The sequence below is a fragment of the Schistocerca piceifrons genome, chromosome 5, assembly GCF_021461385.2.
Source record: "Schistocerca piceifrons isolate TAMUIC-IGC-003096 chromosome 5, iqSchPice1.1, whole genome shotgun sequence".
Lineage (NCBI taxonomy): Eukaryota > Metazoa > Arthropoda > Insecta > Orthoptera > Acrididae > Schistocerca > Schistocerca piceifrons.
In genome coordinates, this window is record NC_060142.1 from 281,382,047 (window position 1) to 281,404,163 (window position 22,117).

The 22,117-nt window shown below is 39.4% G+C and overlaps 1 protein-coding gene across 3 annotated transcripts in view; it reads right to left on the minus strand.

The window, feature by feature from the left end:
* The window catches only part of LOC124798693 (Sjoegren syndrome nuclear autoantigen 1 homolog), a 51,809-nt gene extending 30,442 nt beyond the window's left edge, over positions 1-21,367 (minus strand). The window contains exon 1 of one of the 3 annotated variants that reach the window (XM_047262202.1): positions 21,247-21,367. In XM_047262202.1, the coding sequence (XP_047118158.1) occupies positions 21,247-21,328 (82 nt within the window). In that variant the 5' untranslated portion in view covers positions 21,329-21,367. The other 2 variants (XM_047262204.1, XM_047262203.1) reach the window with 2 other exon arrangements.
* Between the last annotated feature and the right edge of the window lie 750 nt (positions 21,368-22,117).

A 22,117-nucleotide genomic window follows, 5' to 3' on the forward strand; every position in this document is an offset into this window, starting at 1 on the left:
GGAGAAATTTGGAAAGGGAATTATGGTTCAAGAAGAAGACAAAAAAACTTTAAAGTTTGCTGATATGTAATTCTGTCAGATTATGTGGATAGTATCTTGGAAACATGTTATAAAATTAATACAAATAAATAAAACAAGAGCAGTGGAGTGTATCAGAACTCAATCAGGTGATGCTGAGGGTATTAGATTAAGGTTAGTAGGTGATTTTTGCTATTCAGGCAGCAAAATAATTGATGATGTCAGAAGCAGAGAGAATATGAATGAAATGTAGACTGGGAAAAAAATAAAATAAAAAAAGCTTTCCTGAATAAGAGAAATACCTTGTCACTGAACACAAATTTAAGTATTAGGAAGTCGTTTGTGAAAGTTAGTGAGCTCTTTTTTATGTAACCTTACATGGATGTGGATAATACACAGTAAAGACAAACAGAGAACAGATGATTTTTAACCCTAGAATAACAAGGTGGGGCAAAAAATTATCGCAGTCGATATAATTTTTTATCCTATGTTGGTACCACTGACTTCTCAGACAAGAGTCATTGTTTACCTTTCCAGTCAGTATTGTTGTTCACATTGAGGAGGCTATAATTTCTCAGGCTTTATTTTCCATGCTCCTTTAACAGGTAAAGTGTTAAATTTTGCGTTCGAGTAAAAAATCAACCCACCTTGTTATTTATGTTAATTTTTTTTGTTTATAAAATAGGTGGTACTTTCTTTTGCAGGCCTAGAAAATGTCTTCTCATGAACTGTTAAGAACTCCAGAGGAAATAATAAGAAAATTTGAGTGTCAAGATGTAATGCGTGTAATGCATATGTGCATTCCCTTCACGTGTTTAGGCCAAGTATTATGCATATTTATGCGATCGGGAATGCTCGGTAGGAGCTAGGTTACATGTACATTTGACAATTAAGCGTCAGAAAGGAGCATTAGAGATGAAATCATAGGAGACAATGTTGTGCAACCTTAGTAGGGACAAGATCCAACTATTTGGGAGTAGGATCTTACAATCTGAGACAGTGTTCCAAGACAAACTTCCGTCACAATGTCCGCAAACATGACGTCAGATCTGCCTAGCAACAGTGATCTGAACGGCCATTGGCTGAAAGTTTGGAAATATATATATGTGTAGGAAACGAGAGAAGTGTCCTTATTGGCTGAGAGAGAAAAGTAGGGTGGTCTCTCTTGTCCTTCGGGAAGACAGGGCGAGTCAGCCGTGAGAAGCCACGCAAAACGCACGGTCAAGTAACCGGGGCGGCTCTAAAAGAACAGTCACGAGTGCATATTTCAGATGTTAAGCAAGATATAAAGTGAAGTTATTAGTTATAAGAATGGCATGTGTCATGAGCAGTGTCTCTAATTATTTAAAGTCAGAAAACTGTGTTAATGTGTGTAAAGGGTCAAATAACAGCGTAGTCCAGAGCCGCCATATTGCAGATGCTGATTCTGTAATGTGTGTGACAAGGAAATTTCTGTATTAAAGCAATTATAGCACAAACGTTGTTGACAATTAACAACTGGCATCCCTAAACACTTCACTTCAGCAGGATCACAAACTACATGGAACCTGGAGACTGAGGGTTATCACTGTGCTACGAGGGACTTACCGAAGCAGCAAGACACCAGGTTAGTGATACCGCCCACAGAAGTACCTCCTTCTCGCTACAATGCCAATGAGGGTGTTGTAAAGAGGCTGAAAACGTATATTACAGTGAATCAAGCAAAGATGTGAGTGAACCTGAAGACGGTCATATCACAGACAACCGGGAGGATGACGAATTTGATGTACCACTATTTGAGGTTGATTCATCAGACGAAGGAGACAGCCAAGTAAGGAAAATTTTATATGGCAGAAATGGGTATTGTTGGAACACACATCCCTTCCACAAAAAAGCGTCGAGAGTGCCAGCAAAGAATATAGTGGTACATGCACTTGGTGCACTAGGCAAGGCATTAAACAAAATGTCTCCCCTAAAATTATTTGAACTGTTGTTTACTAGTGACATGGTTTCACTAATAGTTACATACACAAACCAAAAAATTGTTAATTCAAGGGAAAAATTCACATCACCGCAGCGGTGGTATACTGGAGATACCAACCAAAACGAAATAAAAGCTTTATTTGGTATTCTTTTTATGAGTGGGGCTCTAAAAAATGTGCATCTGAATTGTACTGATGTGTGCTCTGTAGTATATGGGTCCCCATTTTTCTGAGGAGTTATGACGAAAAACTGATTCGAGTTTTTGATCAATAATCTAAGATTTGATGATCAACATACCAGATTGCAAAGAATAACGGCAGACAAGTTCGCTGCATTTCGTGATTTATGGTGTATGTTTGACAAACATAGTCAAGAATTGTACACTCCCTCTGCCCTCCTAACCACTGACGAGACACTCCTTAGCCTCCGAGGCCGATGCCCATTCAAAATGTATCTGCCAAGCAAGCCAGGCAAATATGGACTAAAGATAATTTGATTATGTGATGCGAAGACATATTATTTTTATCCAAGAATTCCATAATTGGGGAAAGAGACTAGGGACAAATGTGTTTCAGTTCCTACATATTATGTGATGAAATTATGTGAACCTGTGTATGGAACCAACCGGAACATTACAATGGACAACTGGTTTGCTTCTTTTGAAGTAGCCGACAAACTGGCTGACAAAAAGTTGACAATGGTTGGCACCTTACGCAAGAATAAACCAGAAATACCTGAATCCCTGCTTCAAACCAAGAATAGGCCAGTTTCTTCATCTGTATTCATTTACAGGAGAGAAAAAATTGTTGGCGTCATACATTCCAAAGAAAAATAAAAACGTTATTCTTTTGTCAACGACGCAGGAGATAGATGAAATAGATGAGAAGACAATGATAACAAAGGGGGAGTCAATGTATTTGATTTACTATGCCACAACAAGACCACACCACGAAAAACCAGGCGCTGGACAATGCGATACATGTATGGGCTTTTAGATGCATCAGGAATAAATGCCTATGTCTTGTATAACGATAATGGCAGCACAAATAGCTGAAGCAATTTTCTCAAGTCATTGGCATTCGGGCTGGTTGAAGCAGAAATGAAGGACAGAATCACGAGAAAAAATTTACCCAAAGAGCTTCGCATAACCATGGAACAGATTTTGACACATTTTGTGAGCTATATTCCAAGATCAGCAGCACAACCAGAAACGATCTCAAAAAAAAAAGTGGACGTTGCTTTCTTTTTCAGTCGAAAAGACATCCGGAAAAGTTCATTTGAATGCTGTGTCTGTTCGAAACCAGTGTGCAAGGACCATCGGAAAAATATTTGTCAAAGTTGCCGTAACAGTTTAGTTTGAAAATGTTTGGTATATTCAAAATATCATCAAATTTTGAAAATAATTTATAAAGTCTGTGTTTCCTTTCACATGAGGAACTATTTTTTTTGTAGTTGTTAGCTTTATACTTTTTACCAATTTACATGTTACTTCCTTCAATGATTCTTATGCCTTGTGATTTATTCTATTGTGTTTTGCAATGTCATAACACAAAGGGTAACTGAATGCAATAGATAAGTGCAGTGTCATATTTCTGTATATGACAACCATGATACAATAAAATGCATTGATATTATAGTAATGATTTGCTTTGTCATATTATAAAACATAACTATACTTTGTAATAAATGTTTCATATTGTGTGATTATTACTTTATGCTACTCCAGAACCTCTTTTGTGAAACAAATAATTCAGAAAAAGTGGTGTAAATTTTACCCCACCTTGTTATTTATGTCTTGGGATTAGCACCTTGTTACTCCAGGGTTAACAACGGTGTTACAGAAGAATGTTGAAGAGTAGATGGGTAGACTGAGTAACTAAAGAACCTGGAAGAATGTATGGCAGGATCAGTGGCACCGGCAGAGACGGCTGGACCAGCTGCAGGGTATTCATGGAGGAGGTGGCAGTGGGTGCGGATGAGGGCAGCCAGGGACAGTGTCATGAGATCTGGTGGCAATAGTCAGTGATAACTGGGAGGAGACCACATGGATGGCCTCAGAGGTGGTTGCAACAATGGCAACTGGTGGGCCGGCTGCAACAGGGCCAGTGAGCGAGAAAGCGTTGACATCGATAGAGCTGGTGAGGACAGGAGAGTTGGGCTTACCAGGGCTTGTTGTGATAGGAGGGCTGGTGATGAGGGTCGCCGCAGCAGGGCTGACAAGGAGAGGAATGACATCCAAAGACCTCACATGCAAGTGCTGGGGCAGTACCAGAGGGCTGCATGGCAAGCAGGCCTGTTGCAGACAAGCTAGCAAAGTGTGGGCCGGCAGTGTTGGGACCTGAAGAGGCGCAGGGTCTGGTGATGAGAGCACCAGGGAATGAGGCACTGGGTCAGCAGACATCGGTATAGGAGGCACCAGAGCAGATGGCACTGAAGCTGGCGGAACATGTGGCACAGGAGCCAGAATGGCCTTGGTTCAGAAGCTGGCGGGGTATGTGGCACAGGAACTGGTGGAACTGCGAAAGCTACAGGAGTGATAATTCCAGCCTGGAGAAACCATGGCAAATGAGCAAGCGAGACAAGGGACGAAAACACAAAGGAGGGCCCAAGATTGACAGCAAACGAGAAGAGGATGGGCGCAGTGAAACAGTGCAAGCAAAAACGCCAGAAGAAAGAATAGGGTATACCAGCACAAGACAGAAATAAGGCAAAACAGGAAAGAAGAAGGCATATGGTCATAGAACATAAGAGGGAAAAATAAGGGGTGTGGGGTACATGACAAAGTCAAAGATGCCAATAAAACAGTCAACAGCAGCTTGCAGAAATCAGAATGAGGGCCAGAACCACGAAAATACTGTGTCAAGGGTACACAAATGCTGAGAAGAAAAAAATGACACAATTTCTGTTTTTATGTATACAAATTGAAGTGGTGAGTGAAAATTTGTACCAAGGCTGGGAATCAAACCTGGGTCTCATGCTTACTAGGAAGGGGCATTAGAGACTACACCACCTCTGCAAACCATTTATACAACTGCACAAATCACACTGGCATGCCTCCCTCCTTGATCGAAATACATAAAATTATATCCGTATGAGACCAATAAAGTCTCTGAAATTGTGTCATTTCATTTTTATGAGTACCTGCACCTGCTGCATCCCCCATTTACGTTTGGTGCTGAGATGCTATTCCAAAACAAGGAGAGCCTCAGCAATTCTGTTTGTGTGTAAGGGGGAATTTAAAGTAGCTTGGGGTGGCAGTGAGAATTTGAATCAAGGAAGGAGGCATGCCAGGGTAATCCGTGCAGTTGTATGAACCGCTGTGCCAAGGCGGCTTAGTTGCTAACGCACCTGTCAAGTAAGCAGGAGACCCAGGTTCGATTCCCAGCCTTGGTACAAATTTTCACTTGACGTTTCAGTCTATACAGAGTGAGTCACGAAGATATGCAAATATTTTAATATGTTATTCTATGAGTAAAACTAAAGAAAAAAGTTCATATAAACATTGATCTGCAAATGTTTATTTATGGAGTTATGGCCAATAAAAGATTTTGCTTGAAATTTGGCAACTTCGCTAATATGAAGCCATCACAAAACTGTATGAGGTTAAAGTAAAGCACAATTTCCATTTATTTTGTTGTTATTGCTGTGGTTAATCTAATAAAACATGTCCCAGAACATCCAGAGAGGCAAAAAAGTAATTTTGTAAAAATTTTAATTTATTGACAACTACTTGGTCCACTTTGTTTTTTAAATTCCAGAGAATTGCACAAAGCTTTCAACAGAGGTTGTAGAGAAACAGCTGAAACATGTCACTAACAGTTGCCAACCATGACATAAACGTTTCCACATTATTAATGGAAAGTAAACAAATTTACGGGACCAATGGCATTTGTAGTTTGGTCCCTTCAACCCCCACACACCAACCAACCGAACAAATTTACTTGTATAATAATCTTTGCTTCTCTGGATGTTCTGGAAAACTACTATAGATACACGTTTGGGACATGTTTTCTTAGATTCACCAGACCAACAAATGGAAATAGTGCTTTACTGTAACCTCGTACAGTTTTGCGATGGCTTCATATTAGTGAATTTGCTAAATTTCAGGCAAAATCTTTTATTAGCCATAACTCTGTAACTAAACATTTGCGGACATATGTTTATATGGACTTTTTTCTTTAGTTTTACTTGTAGAATAACATATTAAAATATTTGCATATGTTCGTGAATCACCCTGTATATATAACATCAAAGCTAAGGAGAAACTACCTAGTGGAGCACAAAGCACTGGGGGAGAAGGCCCAGAAACAAGCCAGTCGCCTTTGAGACGAGAGTGGTACAGAAAAAAGAAACTCCACATCCTCACTGCCAACTGAAGTATCCTCCTCCAAGTGGTGTGCCAAAGGTGTGATTGATGTTCCCGCATTGAAACAACAATTATATGTTTATTCATCATACCACCAGGAGAACAGTGTGCTAAACACATGCCCTCCATAGCCACATCCAGTGACATTTATTGGCAGAGGATGACATGGTAGTCTTGAGCCTCAAGAACCCTGTTTAGACACAAAGTTTGTTTAATTACCAAGAACTAAACACAGTATAACTTTAGAGAACAAAGGTTCAAACATAAATACAACTTAAGAGTTCTTCTGTAATGGTGTGTAGCAGTTGACACTATGGCAAAGCCTACAATTGCCGGTAGTGGCAATACACTGAGGATGCGGTGCCTTCCAGAGTGTGACATGCTGACAATGGCTGTGGTCCTGGGGAAGGTGTGATATGACACTGTTGGAGAATAGCAGCAGCAGCAGGCATCATAGTCCAGCCTAGGTTTGAGTGCAGCAGGCAGTCAGTCAGGAGCGAAAAGCCAAACTGGCTGTTGAGGGGCTGCGCTGCGATGTAAGTACCCGTCCATGGAGGAATACCAGCACAGTGCCATGTGGACACATAATGGTACGAATGCAAATAGGTATCTGCAATTGATGCGCTGTTTACTGCGATCAGCATGCCACATATCAGTGCGGCTTGCGCCGCCAGACATCGAGGCGGCTTGGCAGTAAACAGCACACAGAATCTTCTATTGACAAACAACTTACAGGGGCTACGCATGACCTGTGAAGCATATTCACAAGTGCGGTGGCCGAATATGCAGGGGTCCAGCCCTACATATACTAGAGATAGGTTATCAAAGAATTTTATAGCTGTGCATTTCACTCGTATAAACATAAATTCACTAGTCGGTAGTATATATAATTTTTCTCTTTACTGTTGTGTTTGTGAATATCTTAATTACTGTGCAACTCTAACAGGTTGTTGACAAAATATTTCACCAGTCAACAGACGTATTGTGTGAATGTAGGTGACATCCCCAACTGCTTATACAGAATTTGTCAAGATTTACAGGCGTGCACCAAACACACAATTGTAATTATCTTCTATTGCGCGATGAACACTGTTCATTTAAATGAACAATTGCCCTATCGAGCATCAATGATTGAAAACATCCAGGGTATGTTAACTCACTCACTTCTTTGTCCTCACAGTTATGAGTTATTTTTGTGACAGTTTTTTTTTTTTTTTTTTTTTTTTTTTTTGAGCACTATCGGACTCAACTGCTGAGGTCATAAGTCCCCTAGAACTTAGAACTACTTAAACCTAACTAACCTAAGGACAACACACACATCCATGCCCGAGGCAGGATTTGAACCTGCGACCGTAGCGGTCGCGCGGTTCCAGACTGTAGCGCCAGAACCGCTCGGTCACCAGCAGCCGGCGTGACAGTTGTAGCTGAACCTCAATGTTTTAAGTCTTTTATATGCTTTTTATGGTTTCAGTTTTTGTCATCATGCGTGGTAAATAACTGAGAATTTTCTTCCAATGTCTTTATTATTTCTAGTTTGTACATATCATCAATTGGAAGTGCCAAACTGGATGAGTCATATCTGTTTTCAGAGTTTAATGCTAGCTCATTTGTGCAAAACCAGTTCATAGCTTCTACAAAAACATAATTTACTGTTTTCTCTGTTAATGTGTATTTGATTTGCTTGATAACAGTCCTTACAAATTCACATTCAGAAAGGATTAATTCTGCATGCTGATCAAAATAAAACGACAGTTCATTACCACAGGCCAAAAACTGTAATGGGCCAATGTTCCAACATTGTGAAACTCTCACTGTAATTACTCTCCATGCAGATTGTGTGGTGTGTTCCTGTGAATCACTTCAACACCCTATTCTCTCCAAGCAGATTGCGTCGTGTCTTTCTGTGAATCACTTCAATACCCTATTCTATCTGCTTGAATCATGTTTCTTAAATAACAACTAGTCCAGGAATGTACTGAACCACATATTCCACTTTCTCAAAAATCTCTACCAAAATTTTAAGATTAGCACACTCAAATTACTGCAATAAGTTGCAGAAGATCCCAACTGGTAATTTTTTATTTTACAGTCAGAAATATACAAATACTGGATGAGAAAATCCAGAGAGGAGGTATACAATTTGTCACGAGTTTGTGTTGCTCAACAATTTGTAGAGTCGGACACAACAATGTAGATTTCCCTCATAGAATGTAAAGGCACATGTTCAAAACAAGTAAAAAGCATATCTAATCTCACGTGCATTTTGTGCGACAGTTGTAACAGCAAAATTAGAGAAATCTGGCAGTCTACAGTGGTATACCAATATTCATCCTCCACACCAACTGTCTTCTTGTTTTCATTTCATAAATAATGGTTGATTGCCATATCAGTTCAAAACATCCCTGGTTCTTCCTTGTCCAACCACTCACATCTCATTCTGTGCTAAACAGCTTCCTTGAGATTGTGGGTTTCTTCCCCCCCCCCCCCCCCCCAAATGCCAACCGTTTCTAAACACCTGCTTTTATGGTACTAAGTGTCTACGGTTGCCTGTAACACCACTATAAATAAGATTGGTTTTTCTGCGTACTGTGTGGTGTCGCCATATCTCTCATGCTGAAATGTTCTGGGTAAATTGATAATCTAGTACCGCCAGTTTTAAGTTGTTGAAACAGCTTCCCCAATTCTCAAATTTTGCTGCCTTAACCAAATACTGATATCCTGGTTGCATCGGGGCTCTCTGTGCTGCTCCTCTGGATAGTTCCATCACTTTCATCTTCTCAGCTTTGATTTTAAGACTGACTGTGCTTATATTTTGGGCTAGACCCCCAAAATGCAGTCTCAGTGTCCGAGGCTGTAAGTCATCAGCAGGTGCTAATAAATATGTTCTCCCATTTAGATTGGTACCTTTCTCATTGCTGTTCACTTCAAGGATGACTTTCTCAAGTACTATGTTAAACAGCATGGATGAGACAGGATTATCTTGTCACAAAATTACTGCAGAACGATGAGTGAAATACAGGGTGTACATAAAGTCTGGGAACACTTTCAATTATTTATTGCACAAGAACTAAACATTTTACAGATGTCATACATATTGCATTTTGAAGAGAAACCCTGATTTTTTTTTTTTTTTTTTTTTTTACAAAATTCAGTATGCGAACCACCACGAGTGACCCGGCAGATGTCAATACGGTAACTGAATTCTTGCCATACCCGTTTCAGCATGGCATCGTCGATTGTGGCAGTCGCTTCCCATATTCCCTCCCGGAGCTCTGCTACATCACATGGTAGAGGCAGCAGTACACACAACAGGTCTTTAATTTGTCCCCACAGAAAAAAGTCACACAGAGCGTGATCTGATTGGGAAGGCTATTTCATGGAACAGCTTGTCCCACTCTGTAGCACGGCCGATCTATTGATGCGGCAGGTCCATGTTCAGATACCCACGAACTTCACGATGAAAATGGGGTGGAGCCCCATCCTGCTGAAAGATGAATGGAGAGTCTGATTGCATTTGACGCATCAGCCATTACTGCAACACGTCCAAGTAAGAATATCAAGTGACACTGCTCTCGGCGAAGAAGAATGGCCCGTACAGTTTTCAATATGACAGGGCACAAAAAACATTTTCCTTTGGGGAATCATGCTCAAATTCAATGCATTCATGTGGATGCTTTGTACCCCAGATTTGACAGCTGTAGCACACTTGTTTTTGTCGAACTCCAACACACAGAAAGCTCGCTCCGCACCATGATATCTGTACAATGTTTGGTTCTTGTGCAATAAATAATTGAAAGTGTTCCCGGACTTTATGTACACCCTGTATATTGACACAAGCAGCAAATGGTAACGTTAGTAGTTTAGTAAAATACTGCATGATAAAGTTACAAAAGCACAAATCTTTATTAAGATTGTGAAAATATTTTTAATTTAAAGGAATTAATCATTTTACCCTATGCAAAGCACATGTCACAGGTAAGAACTGTTGGCCTAACTGGGATACAAAACTGGAATCCTGATCCTTTTGTTGGAATATGCTACCAATTAAATCATACAAGCACACCTGATGTGGCCCTCCAGTTTTCCCTGGAGGACAAAAATAATTCACAAGCGTTTGATTGGATCTGTGTGTCCAACAGTCACAGTAAATGACCACACCACCAATATCAAGTCTGCTGAGGAGCTGACCAACATGTGGTGGGATAGGTGTGGTGAAGGAGGGGGGGGGGGGGGGGAGGGGGCAGATGTCATCTGTATATCTCTCCCATTCAGTCCTACTACTCATTGCACCATCCTTGATTCATGTCACAGCTCCCTTATGCTCTAGCTGCCCACCCTCGATGTCACTTTGTCACCGATGCAGTGTCTTGCTCCTCTCCTTAATCAATATGCAGGTTCTCATTCCACAATAAGGTTGTAGTCACAGTCACACTAGATCAGCTGGTCCCCTAATCGTATCTTGATGGATTATTTAGTGACACAGTTCCAGTATTTTGATGTGTGTGACAGAATTTTAGTGGAGATTATAGCAATGTGTACGCAACTATTACTGCACGGCAGGTTGAAATGCACTGTATCCAAAAACACTACATTTTGCAACTCAGCATGCCGTAGTTGGACTACTTTTTTTGCTTTGTGATAGATGGTACTTTAATAGTCACAAACATATGGCTCACAATTTTAGATGAACAGTTGGTAACAGGTAGGTTTTTTAAATTAAAATACAGAACATAGGTACGTTTGAACATTTTATTTCAGTTGTTCCAATGTGTTATGAACCTTTGTGAACTTATCATTTCTAAGAATGCATGCTGTTACAGCGTGATTACCTGTAAATACCACATTAATGCAATAAATGCTCATAATAATGTCCGTCAACCTCAATGCATTTGGCAATATGTGTAACGACATTCCTCTCAACAGTGAGTAGTTCGCCTTCTGTAATGTTTGCACATGCATTAACAATGCGTCATGCGTTGTCGGTGGATCACGATAGCAAATATCCTTCAACTTTCCCCACAGAAAGAAATCCAGGGACATGAGATCTGGTGAATGTGCGGGCCATTGTATGGTGCTTCGACGACCAATCCACCTGTCAAGAAATATGCTATTCAATACCACTTCAACCGCACGCGAGCTATGCGCCGGACATCCATCATGTTGAAAATACATCGCCATTCTGCCATGCACTCGTAACATCGGTAGAACATTACGTAGGAAATCAGCATACATTGCACCATGTAGATTGCCATCAATATAATGGGGGCCACTTATCCTTCCTCCCATAATGCCGCACCATACATTAACCTGCCAAGCTTGCTGATGTTCCACTTGTCACAGCCATCGTGAATTTTCCGTTGCCCAACAGTGCATATTATGCTGGTTTACGTTACCGCTGTTGGTGAATGACGCTTCGTCGCTAAATAGAACGCGTACCAAAAATCTGTCATCGTCCCGTAATTTCTCTTGTGCCCAGTGGCAGAACTGTACACGATGTTCAAAGTCGTCGCCATGCAATTCCTGATGCATAGAAATATGATACAGGTGCAATCGATGTTGATGTAGCATTCTCAACACCGACATTTTTGAGATTCCCAATTCTCGCACAATCTTTCTGCTACTGATGTGCAGATTAGCTGTGACAGCAGCTAAAACACCTACTTGGGCATCGTCATTTGTTGCAGGTTGTGGTTGACGTTTCACATGTGGCTGAACACTTCCTGTTTCCTTAAATTATGTAACTATCTGGTGAGCAGTCTGGACACTTGGATGATGTCGTCCAGGATACCTAACAGCTCACATAGCACATGCCAGTTGGGCATTTTGATCACAATAGCCATACATCAACATGATATCGACCTTTTCTGCAATTGGTAAACGGTCCATTTTAACATGGGTAATGTATCACAAAGCAAATACTGTCCGCACTGGCGGAATGTTACGTGATACCACGTACTTACACGTTTACGACTATTGCAGTGCCATCTATCACAAAGCGAAAAAAGTGATCCAACTAAAGCATTCATATTTCTTTAAGTACTACACAAATATGTAATAAAAATGAGGGTTCCTATTTAAAAAACCCAGTTGATATCCGTTTGACCTATGGCAGCAACATCTAGTGGGCCAACCATAGCGCCATCTGTTTTCCCCCTTCAAGCTAGACGAGTTTTGTTCTTTGTAGTTTTTTCGTTTGATGCTTATTTCGTGAGATATTTGGCCCGGTCACTATCAATGGACCACCCTGTATATGTATGCAGAATGAAGCAACAAATGAAAATTTGTACCCAAGTCTTTGATTTGAATCCGGGTATCCTGATCACAGGTGACATGCTAACCATAAAGCCACAGAGGCACAGTGCTTTGCACAACTGCATGGACTACTTTAGCACACCTCCCTCCTCAATACAAATTCCCATTCATGTGTCAACCCACTTGGTGTTCAAGTTTAGAGGGAATACCAAGTGGACTGAGCGTGAACGGGAATTCATATTGAGAAGAGAGGAGTGCTAGGATAGTCCGCCCAATTGTGCCAAGCCACTGTGCCAGGGTGGCATAGTGGCTAGCGCATCTGCCTAGTGAGCACGTGACCCTGGAAGTCCTGGCCTTGCTACAAATTTCTGTCGCTTCATTATGCATACGTATATGTAATTATCCTATTATGCAATTTCCCGTATGAGGCAATTCAGCACACCCATCGTTAGATCTATATTCATTGACACTAAAAAACGCAATACCTCAGTTTCTTAAAAAAAATATTTAATTCTTTTATTTTGAATTCTAGTCCCTTTTATGACACTAATCTACTTTTTTTTATGATAAAACATTGTGGCGATATTATGAAAAGTAGAGCTGCTACTCCTAATATTGTGGAGACACTGAGTTGCAGATAGGTACAACAAAAAGACTGTCAGAAAGTGAGCTTTCGGCCAAGGCCTTTGCTGAAAATAAAAACACACACACACGACAAGTCTGTGGCAGCTGATGCCAGAGTCGATGGTCATGTGTGTGAGTGTGTGCATATATGTTGTCTATTTTCGACAAAGCTCATTTTCTGTCTGTCTTCTTGTTGTGCCCATCTACAATTCAGCATCTCTGCTATATGGTGAACAGCAACTATCCTTTTCATAACACTGTTTCATTCCATCCTGGATTTTCCATTTTTTGTTAAAACATGTGGTACAGTCCCATCAAGGAGTCTGAGATGTGGAAACAACAAGAATGGATTCGCATTTCAAGCAAATTTTCAGGAAGTTTGTGAAGCTAAAGCACCTGTGTTTTGGTTTTCTACACTTCACTTCTTCTTCAAAAGCATCTGTCACCTCCTCCTGCACCAATCAAGGCATCCAACCTTTCAGGCATGCTCCTGATTAATGCTCGAATGTCCTCTTGAGGAATCACCCATCCCATTCTTTCAAGAGGACCTCCCATAGGTCCCATAGGGTCTCTGAAAACTGCTGATGGCCTCTTCTCCCAGCTGACCACATCAATGCTCAGCAGGATTCAAAACAGTTTTCAGCAGGCCAAACCACAACATGAGTCTCCGCTTCATCCCAGAACTCTTGCAACATGCAGGAATGCATTGTCATACATTAGTGTAAAACCATTACTAATAAATGGATCAAAAGGCAAAATATTCTTCAAATGGACATCCTTCACATACCAATATACTGAAAGGCTCCCACATTCCACAAAGACCAAATCCATCTTTAAGTCATACTGATTCCTGCCCACACCATCATAGAAACTCCCTGAAAAGGCATCCTGTGTGAGAATGTACAAGGGGAATAACTTTCCCCGGGCCTTATTCAGACCATTTCTCTATCAACAGGTATCATAGGCCAAATTGAGACTCATCATCGAGAAACAACTGCTCCCATTGCTGTACTTGCCAGCTACTACACTCCCTTGAGAAACATAACTGAGCTGTGTGATTCTCTCTCATGAGCTCTGGGTGTGTAGCATGTCTTCTGGATTGAAGACTGGCTTCTTCCAGTCTTCTTTGCATGGTTCTCTCACTAACATTGACTCCTTAAATTTAGAGTCCATTTCGCACTTCAACGGCAGTGATGTGACGGTGGTGGAGAACTTGAAGTTGTAGGAAGTGGTCATCTCTTGCCAATGTTGCTCTTCTCAAGCCTGATCATAATATCCTTGCATAGCCATCAGTGTCCCTGTAGCTTCTTATGGTTCTCGAAATCGTGGAAAGTGTAGTTCTCAACACTTCTGCAATGTAACACGGTGTGACCATCACAATTATTTATGCCAGAAAACTGATTACAATAGTTAAATAAAGATCCTACAGACACACGAGCTGGATAGGGGAACAATAAAAGATACAGCAATAAAAGCTATAAGACCGAAAAAACCATTAATGCCTCACATCCATTGATGTGTTTTTTAGGTTGTGTGAGAAAAAACAATAAAGACTAGTGCAATAAAAAATTTCTGCTTCACTGTTTGCCGGAAAAGCAATGCCAATAACAAATCAATAATATACCCACTCTAAAAATATAGCATGAAGTGCTACTTTGATTACGTAATAATTACATGCCATTTATTATGTGTTGCAGTCATGTACAGACAAGAACAACACAAGCGAGAAGGAAGGAAAACAATGTACAAAGCTGGATAGCAACGGCCACTGTGAGATGAACACACAACAATAATGGAGCTACATCAAAAATATAGAATTGATATATCTTGTCAAAGTGCCCCACGCAGTGTCAAATTGAATATAATTACAAATAACTGAGATAACAACAAATGGCCTCCTGGCAGTCCTACAGTCACATTAAGGGTAGCAAACCAGATGGACATAAACAAATGTCATTAATGACAAGCTCAAGTGACACAAAAATATTTGATGATTATGAAAAACAAGATATTACATCTCCATTCTCCACAGTGCAAAGGTTGGTTGGGTGTGTGTGTGTTTTTAACACAGTATCCTACAACAATCACATCTGGTTATTTTATTGTAATAACAAATGTCTCTATCCATTACAGTTATTTCTTCACTCTCTGTCACAAACATAACTGTCTTAATAAAATACAATAGGAACTCCACAGTTGAGAGTATTGTATGTTGATTTTACTGTTAGTACCTTACCTTCACTCTTATAACACAGTTTAGCACTTTGCATTCTACATCGGAAATTTAGTGTGATTCCTCCTATACTCCTAATGTGGATAAAAATACTAAATGATGCACAGATCAAATGTCTTAAGCAAATTTAGAAAAGTCCCAAAGACTGACTTTCTTTTATCCAGTCTGTTTAGCAGTTCATGGAAAAAAAAATTCTATACTGTAGACTGCATTTTTTTTGGAAGCTGTGCTATGAGTTGTTTAGGAGATAGTAGTTACTGAAGCAAGATTCCATTTGGTCTGGAATTACTCTTTCAAGTAATTATTTATGTCAGTGGTTGCTCCCTTCTTATAGACTGGTTTATCTCAGTAATGTAGACAATATGTCATACCAGGAATTAGATTTAGAGTTTTGAGACTATTTCTGTTTTCTCATGATGTTCGACAATTCTTACAAAACATGAGTAAATCATTCTAACCAAGTTTATTTCCAGGTCTGATTCATAAATTCTTCACTTTATGCACAAATGTAAGCCAGGTTTTATTGTTGTTGGTGACAAATTTATATTGATATGGTTATAGCACTGTAACAAGTCACAGTACCTAAAATAATTTACATTATAGCTTAAAGAGTTATGTTGTGACTGTCATACGGAGTTACCCTTATGGATAATATCTGTAATTAATACACTATGTGATCAAAAGTATCTGGACACCTGGATGAAAATAGCTTACAAGTTTGTGGCGCCCACCAACGGTAATGCTGGAATTCAGTATGCTGTTGGCCCACGCTTAGCCTTGATGACAGCTTCCACGTTCAATCAGGTGCTGGAAGATTTCTCGAGGAATGGCAGCCCATTCTTCATGGAGTGCTGCACTGAGGAGAGGTATCAATGTCGGTCTATGAGACCTGGCACGAAGTCAGCATTCCAAAACATCCCGAAGGTGTTATATAGGATTCAGATCAGGACTCTATGCAGGCCGTCCATTACATGGATGTTATTGTCATGTAACCACTCTGCCACAGGCCGTGCATTATGAACAGGTGCTCAATTGCATTGAAAGAAGCAGTCGCCATTCCCAAATTGATCTTCAACAGTGGGAAGTAAGAAGGTGCTTAAATCATCATCAATGTATGCCTGTGCTGTGATGATGCCATTCAAAACAGGGGGTGCAAGCCCCCTCCATGAAAAGCACGACCACATCATTACATCACCAAGTCAGAATTTTACTGTTGGCACTACATATGGTGGCAGATGACGTTCACTGGGCATTCGCCATACCCACACTACCATTGGATCGGCACATTGTGTACCAAAATTCTTCACTCCACACAACATTTTTCCTCTGATCAGTCGTCCAATTTTTACGCTCCTTACACCAATCAAAGCGTTGTTTTGCATTTACCGGCGTGATGTGTGGCTTATGAGCAACCGCTCAATCATGAAATCCAAGTTTTCTCACCTCACGTCTAACTGTCATAGTACTTGCAGTGGATGCTGATGCAGTTTGGAATTCCTGTGTGAAGGTCTGGATAGATGTCTGCCTATTACACATTGCAACCCTCTTCAACTGTCGGCAGTATCTGTCAGTCAACAGACGAGGTCGGCCTGTACGCTTTTGTGCTGTATGTGTCTCTTCATGTTTCCACTTCACTACCACATCGGAAACAGTGGACCTAGGGATATTTAGAAGTGTGGAAATCTCATAACTACAGCGGAAACCTTTTCACATGACTCACTTGAGTGCATATGACAGCTCCATCAATGCATCGACATTTTATACCTTGTGTATGCGATACTGCCGCCTTCTGTATATGTGCATATCACTATCTCATGACTTTTGTCACCTCAGCGTATAATGAATTATGCATTTTAAGCAAAGAAATTATGAGTAAACTACCTGTATTTCACACTGAGCAAGTGGTTCATGTTACAGTTGAAGAACAAGGCAATGCAGAGCTACACATATTCAGGTATGTTCTGTCTTTGTTACTGTTAATGTTGACATACAATGTTCAGATAAATCTTGATACAGAAATAGTTTATGGATAACAGAAAAAAAGCAGAAGGAAGAAAATTCAACGCATGTGCACTATTTCCTGAATTCAGACACATGTGACACGTATGTAAACAACATTTAGAAGAAGAAATTTGGAGGTGGGTACAAAAACAATTGCATTTATTTGAAAACTTACCTGGGGATAATATGTAATACTAACCCCAAATGAAATACAACTTAACAGCAAACAAAATAAACCCTTCCACCTAATTTTTCAGTAATGGAAATGATCATATTACTGGCCAGGAGACCCCATCTGGGTTCGTTCAGTCGCCTGGTGCAAGTCCTATTTGACACTACTTCAGCAACTTGTGCATCGGTAAAGACAAGACGAAATTATTAGGAAAACACACACACATTCAGTTTCCAAATGAAGAAAATCACAGACATGGCTGGGAATCAAACCCAGGATCCTGTAATCTAGAGGAAGCAATGCTAGCCACTACACCAAAAGCTTTTGCAGCAATATTTGATGAATCATATTGCTGCTATACCACAATGAACTTTCTTGAATAATTCAATTTTCCCCTATTGTAACACATTTCAAGTGTCTGTTTCTATTTTTACTAATTTCCCTAAGTCTGTACTTTAAATGGGTGAAAATTTATAGAAAATGATCTCTCTGGCAACAAAATTTAATAATGCACATACTTCTCTTATATTTCCAGCATTTTCAGAGTACGTTATATTTGTGAGCGCTTTTTGGCTTAGAACAAATCTGTTACCTTAAAGTGTCCTGAAAAAATATACTGTGTTTCTTGGAAAACAGTCTGAGGCAGCTTGAGAATTACCTGAACAAAGCCAATGAATAAATCAAGGTAAAGACCTCTCCTTCCTCCCCTATAGCCTGGAACACAACCATGTGAACAAAACTTTTATATTTGCGATGTATCATAGATCATTAATTTCACACATTGTTTCAGAGCTAATAACTGTTCAATGCAAGTAATATTATTTGACAAATTTTAGTCGACATGTATTGCTGTCACCAAATACAAACATTTTGTTCCTAGTTCCTTTGGCCATATCTGAAAGACCAAACTGTAGTCCTTGAAGATCAAGTTGATAATCATCAATACCTTTTGGGTCATGTAAAGTTTATTCTTTCATTTTTAAACTTTTGTTTTGATTCGAGAAGTACAGGACACTGTTTTCAGTGACATCCACTAGCATTGTGTGTTTAAGAGCATTATGATCTAATGTTTTGCTTGTTTAGAACTTTTATACAACGAACATATTTTCTGTTTTGTTTTCTTCATGTACTAATCTTGTGTAAGGAAAGATTAAACTCATTCTCTTGATTTCTTTGGTAAAGGCTTGGAACACAACCTTTTGAGTTTGTCTACCTAACAGCCATTTTGCTCCTAACTTAATGCCACCTTTGCCCTCACCCAATGACATTGACACTTGTGATTAATTCTGTGCAGAAGGGTATTGTATTGTTTCTTTGGCTTTGAATATCCCACAGTTCCTCAAACACTGTACATAATGTTTAATCTTTTATTTATTGCAACTGTTTTAATATCATTTACTGAATTACTATTTTCAAGAGTAACACTGCAATTGAAAATGGAGTTTCTTTCTTAGGCATAACTGCAGGTAAAATAAACAAGCTTTTGTTCACTATGAGACATTTTGAGCCTACTGCTTCGTGTGCAGCTTATCTTCTTCTGTTGTTTGTAAAATGTAATCTAGATCAGATTACATTATTCAAACATTGACCAAGTATTAAGAATTAGCACAGCATTTAATTCTGAACACATTCATAAATTTCACAGGAAATACAGCAACTTACTTCTCTTATGGTCTTCCCAACATTTCTGCAAAAGACTACAATCACATGGAAAAAGTTAATACATGCTGTAAAGACAAAAAAGGATGACTAATCACAACTGATTAAAAAACAACAGAAAATAAAATTTATGATACAATGACCTTGAAATTTTTATTATTAGTTGGGTTCACATTGGTTAAAAATTAAATATTTTGATACCTCCACCCTTAGGAAATCCCTTTTTTTGATTTTCAAAATCATACTTTTTGCAGTTTTATACAGATGTGCCGTTATTAATCCCTGTGTTGCTGCTCCGGAGAAAATGGAATTCTTGTCACAGCTGTTTACCAGCAACTATACAAATGTTAACTTAAATGTGTCACTCAGTGTTTGCCATTTACCCTCAGTTTGTACGATCCACAACTCTACACCAGAGCTTTAAAATAAAAAGAACTGGTATCATAAGGTTTTTAAAACTTTATTTACAACCAACATAGGTCAGGAAAATCATAAACATATGAAGAGTATGATTAAAACTATATAAAAAATATTAATGCCATACTCAAGCAAGATAGTGTAAAAATAAAGAAAAGTATTCATGGATAAGGTGACTTGCCATTAAACGGAAATAAAAATTTTTGTTTTTAATGTTGTATTATTACAACACAAGATTTCAAAATACCCTTATTGCGGCAGCATGAGGGAGCTTTTTGTGTTGGTGCAATAATTTTTAGCAAATCACCAAAATCTTTAAAACTACACACATTAATAGTCTAAACATTATGTTAGCAACTGGAGTGTGTATTTGCAAATTACAAGGTTAACATTGTATGGAATAATGAGGTTATTAAGAACAAAAAGAACTTGTTTCCAATAGGCAGCATACTCATACACAACCAAATGTTCTGTATGTAAAAGTTTGCAAGCAGCAATTTATTAATACAGCTCTGAAAGCAGTATTTTGTATTTGGACTTAAAAAGTTTCTATTCTGTATTTCAATTAATACGCCTTAGGTTCATTTAGTGCCATTTCAGGTGTTAGTGACAAACACCCTTAATTAACACCGCAGTACGAGAATCAGTCAAACTTGTCTGTCACTATCTTATTTTCCTTGTTGGAATGTAGTGTGTGGAAATGGTAGCGTTCCTAACCATCCTACCACAAGGCGGTGTCATCCAACACGTATTGTTAGTTTTCGTTTGTGTGGGAAACAGCGCTAGCGTTTGTTATAGGCTATAGGTCAACAACATGAAACCGATTTATAAGAGGGGGAAAAAAAAAGGCTTTTCTGACTACGTGTCGTATAAGATATGACCTTGTGACACGTGTCCTGACATTCCACGTTGTGGCAGAAAACCATTTGACTTCCTATTCGATTGTTTATCTGCTGTTACTAGCAAAATAACCGGGGCATTCGCTTTTTTTTAAAGACTAATATTTATTTGTGGTAGATTCAGTTTGGTAACGTAAACAACTCAATTGATATCATGTTAAGGGCGAATTTCTTTCACTTACACAGTTAGACGTGTAATTGAGCGAGCGACCGTTAAGGGGCTGGCAATCTCAGTTAAATATTAGACTGAAAACTTCTTTTCCACCGCCATATATTTGCAATGAAACCATGAACAGTCACCTGTGGCAAGCAGCAATTGAACACAAGCGTATAGTATGCTATTAATTAGGATCAAAAAATAATATCTATCGGCACAACCAACAACCACTGTGCTTGCAAAATACACTGTTTATGGAAAACCGCTGGCGTTATTCACACCCAAACGCACTTACATACGTACATTTCACCAGTTCCTGATTATATGTTTGGAGTAATGCACCGTGTTGAGCCATAAATACACCTAATAAAACATGCGCGCCAAAACCACAAACAGACAATGTTTGTTGTCAGTAATCAAAACTAATTCAAATATGCCACTACATCAAAGATGCTATTGAGAGGTATTCCTTCTTGTTGTACATACCGAAAACCAATCTGAGAGTGCAACAACGATATCGAGAGTTAGCTGGGATCGATATGTTTGTAGTAGCACCACAGTCTAACATAACAGTCGCGACACTCACTGCTGTAAAAGTTGTTGCCGTTTGACAGATGGAGTGACACTAGCGCTCCAAGCGGCGGGTAAGGCGAACGTCAGACGCGTCGTAAGCATAATGTTTGTTTGCATCCATTTCCTACGTAATTTCCGATTTATTCGAGTTATTTTCTTGCCTCCAAGAGTTTGTGTGGTATCAGAAGGCATATACGTTTCTAAAAATGATTCTAAAATATGCGCAAGTATCGACAAAAACCATGAATAAAGTGGCAAGCTACAACACATTCGTGAAGAAACACTTGTGACATTGGACAGAATTGCAGCTTACCACGTTGATATCAAAAGATTATAAACGCACAGATTCACATGTAAGAAGCACAGACACGTACCTCTACATGCAAAAGCGATCGACAGCTCGTTTATCGTTCTGTAGGCTTACTGTGTTTGTCATTGTCTCCTGTTGCCACAAGTACGACCGTCATCTTTATATTATTCTAAGTGGGACAAGCAACTGCCAAATAGTGGAATACATATGCTGAAAACACTATAATGAGCTGATTACATTACATTTCACGAAAAACCAAATATTTGAATACTTTTCAAACAATCTGTCTGTAGGCACTTTCCTTGTCCCGTAATAGTTTCGCTTCTGGGCATTCTGACACTTCACACGCTTTTGTAAGACACGAACAGCTACACTCAATTTAACCACTTCATCGTCAAAGCAGGTCTGTGTTGATGATTCACACGAATCTGGCACTGATACATGGAGAGTCGAACTGGCTGCTTCTGTGTCATA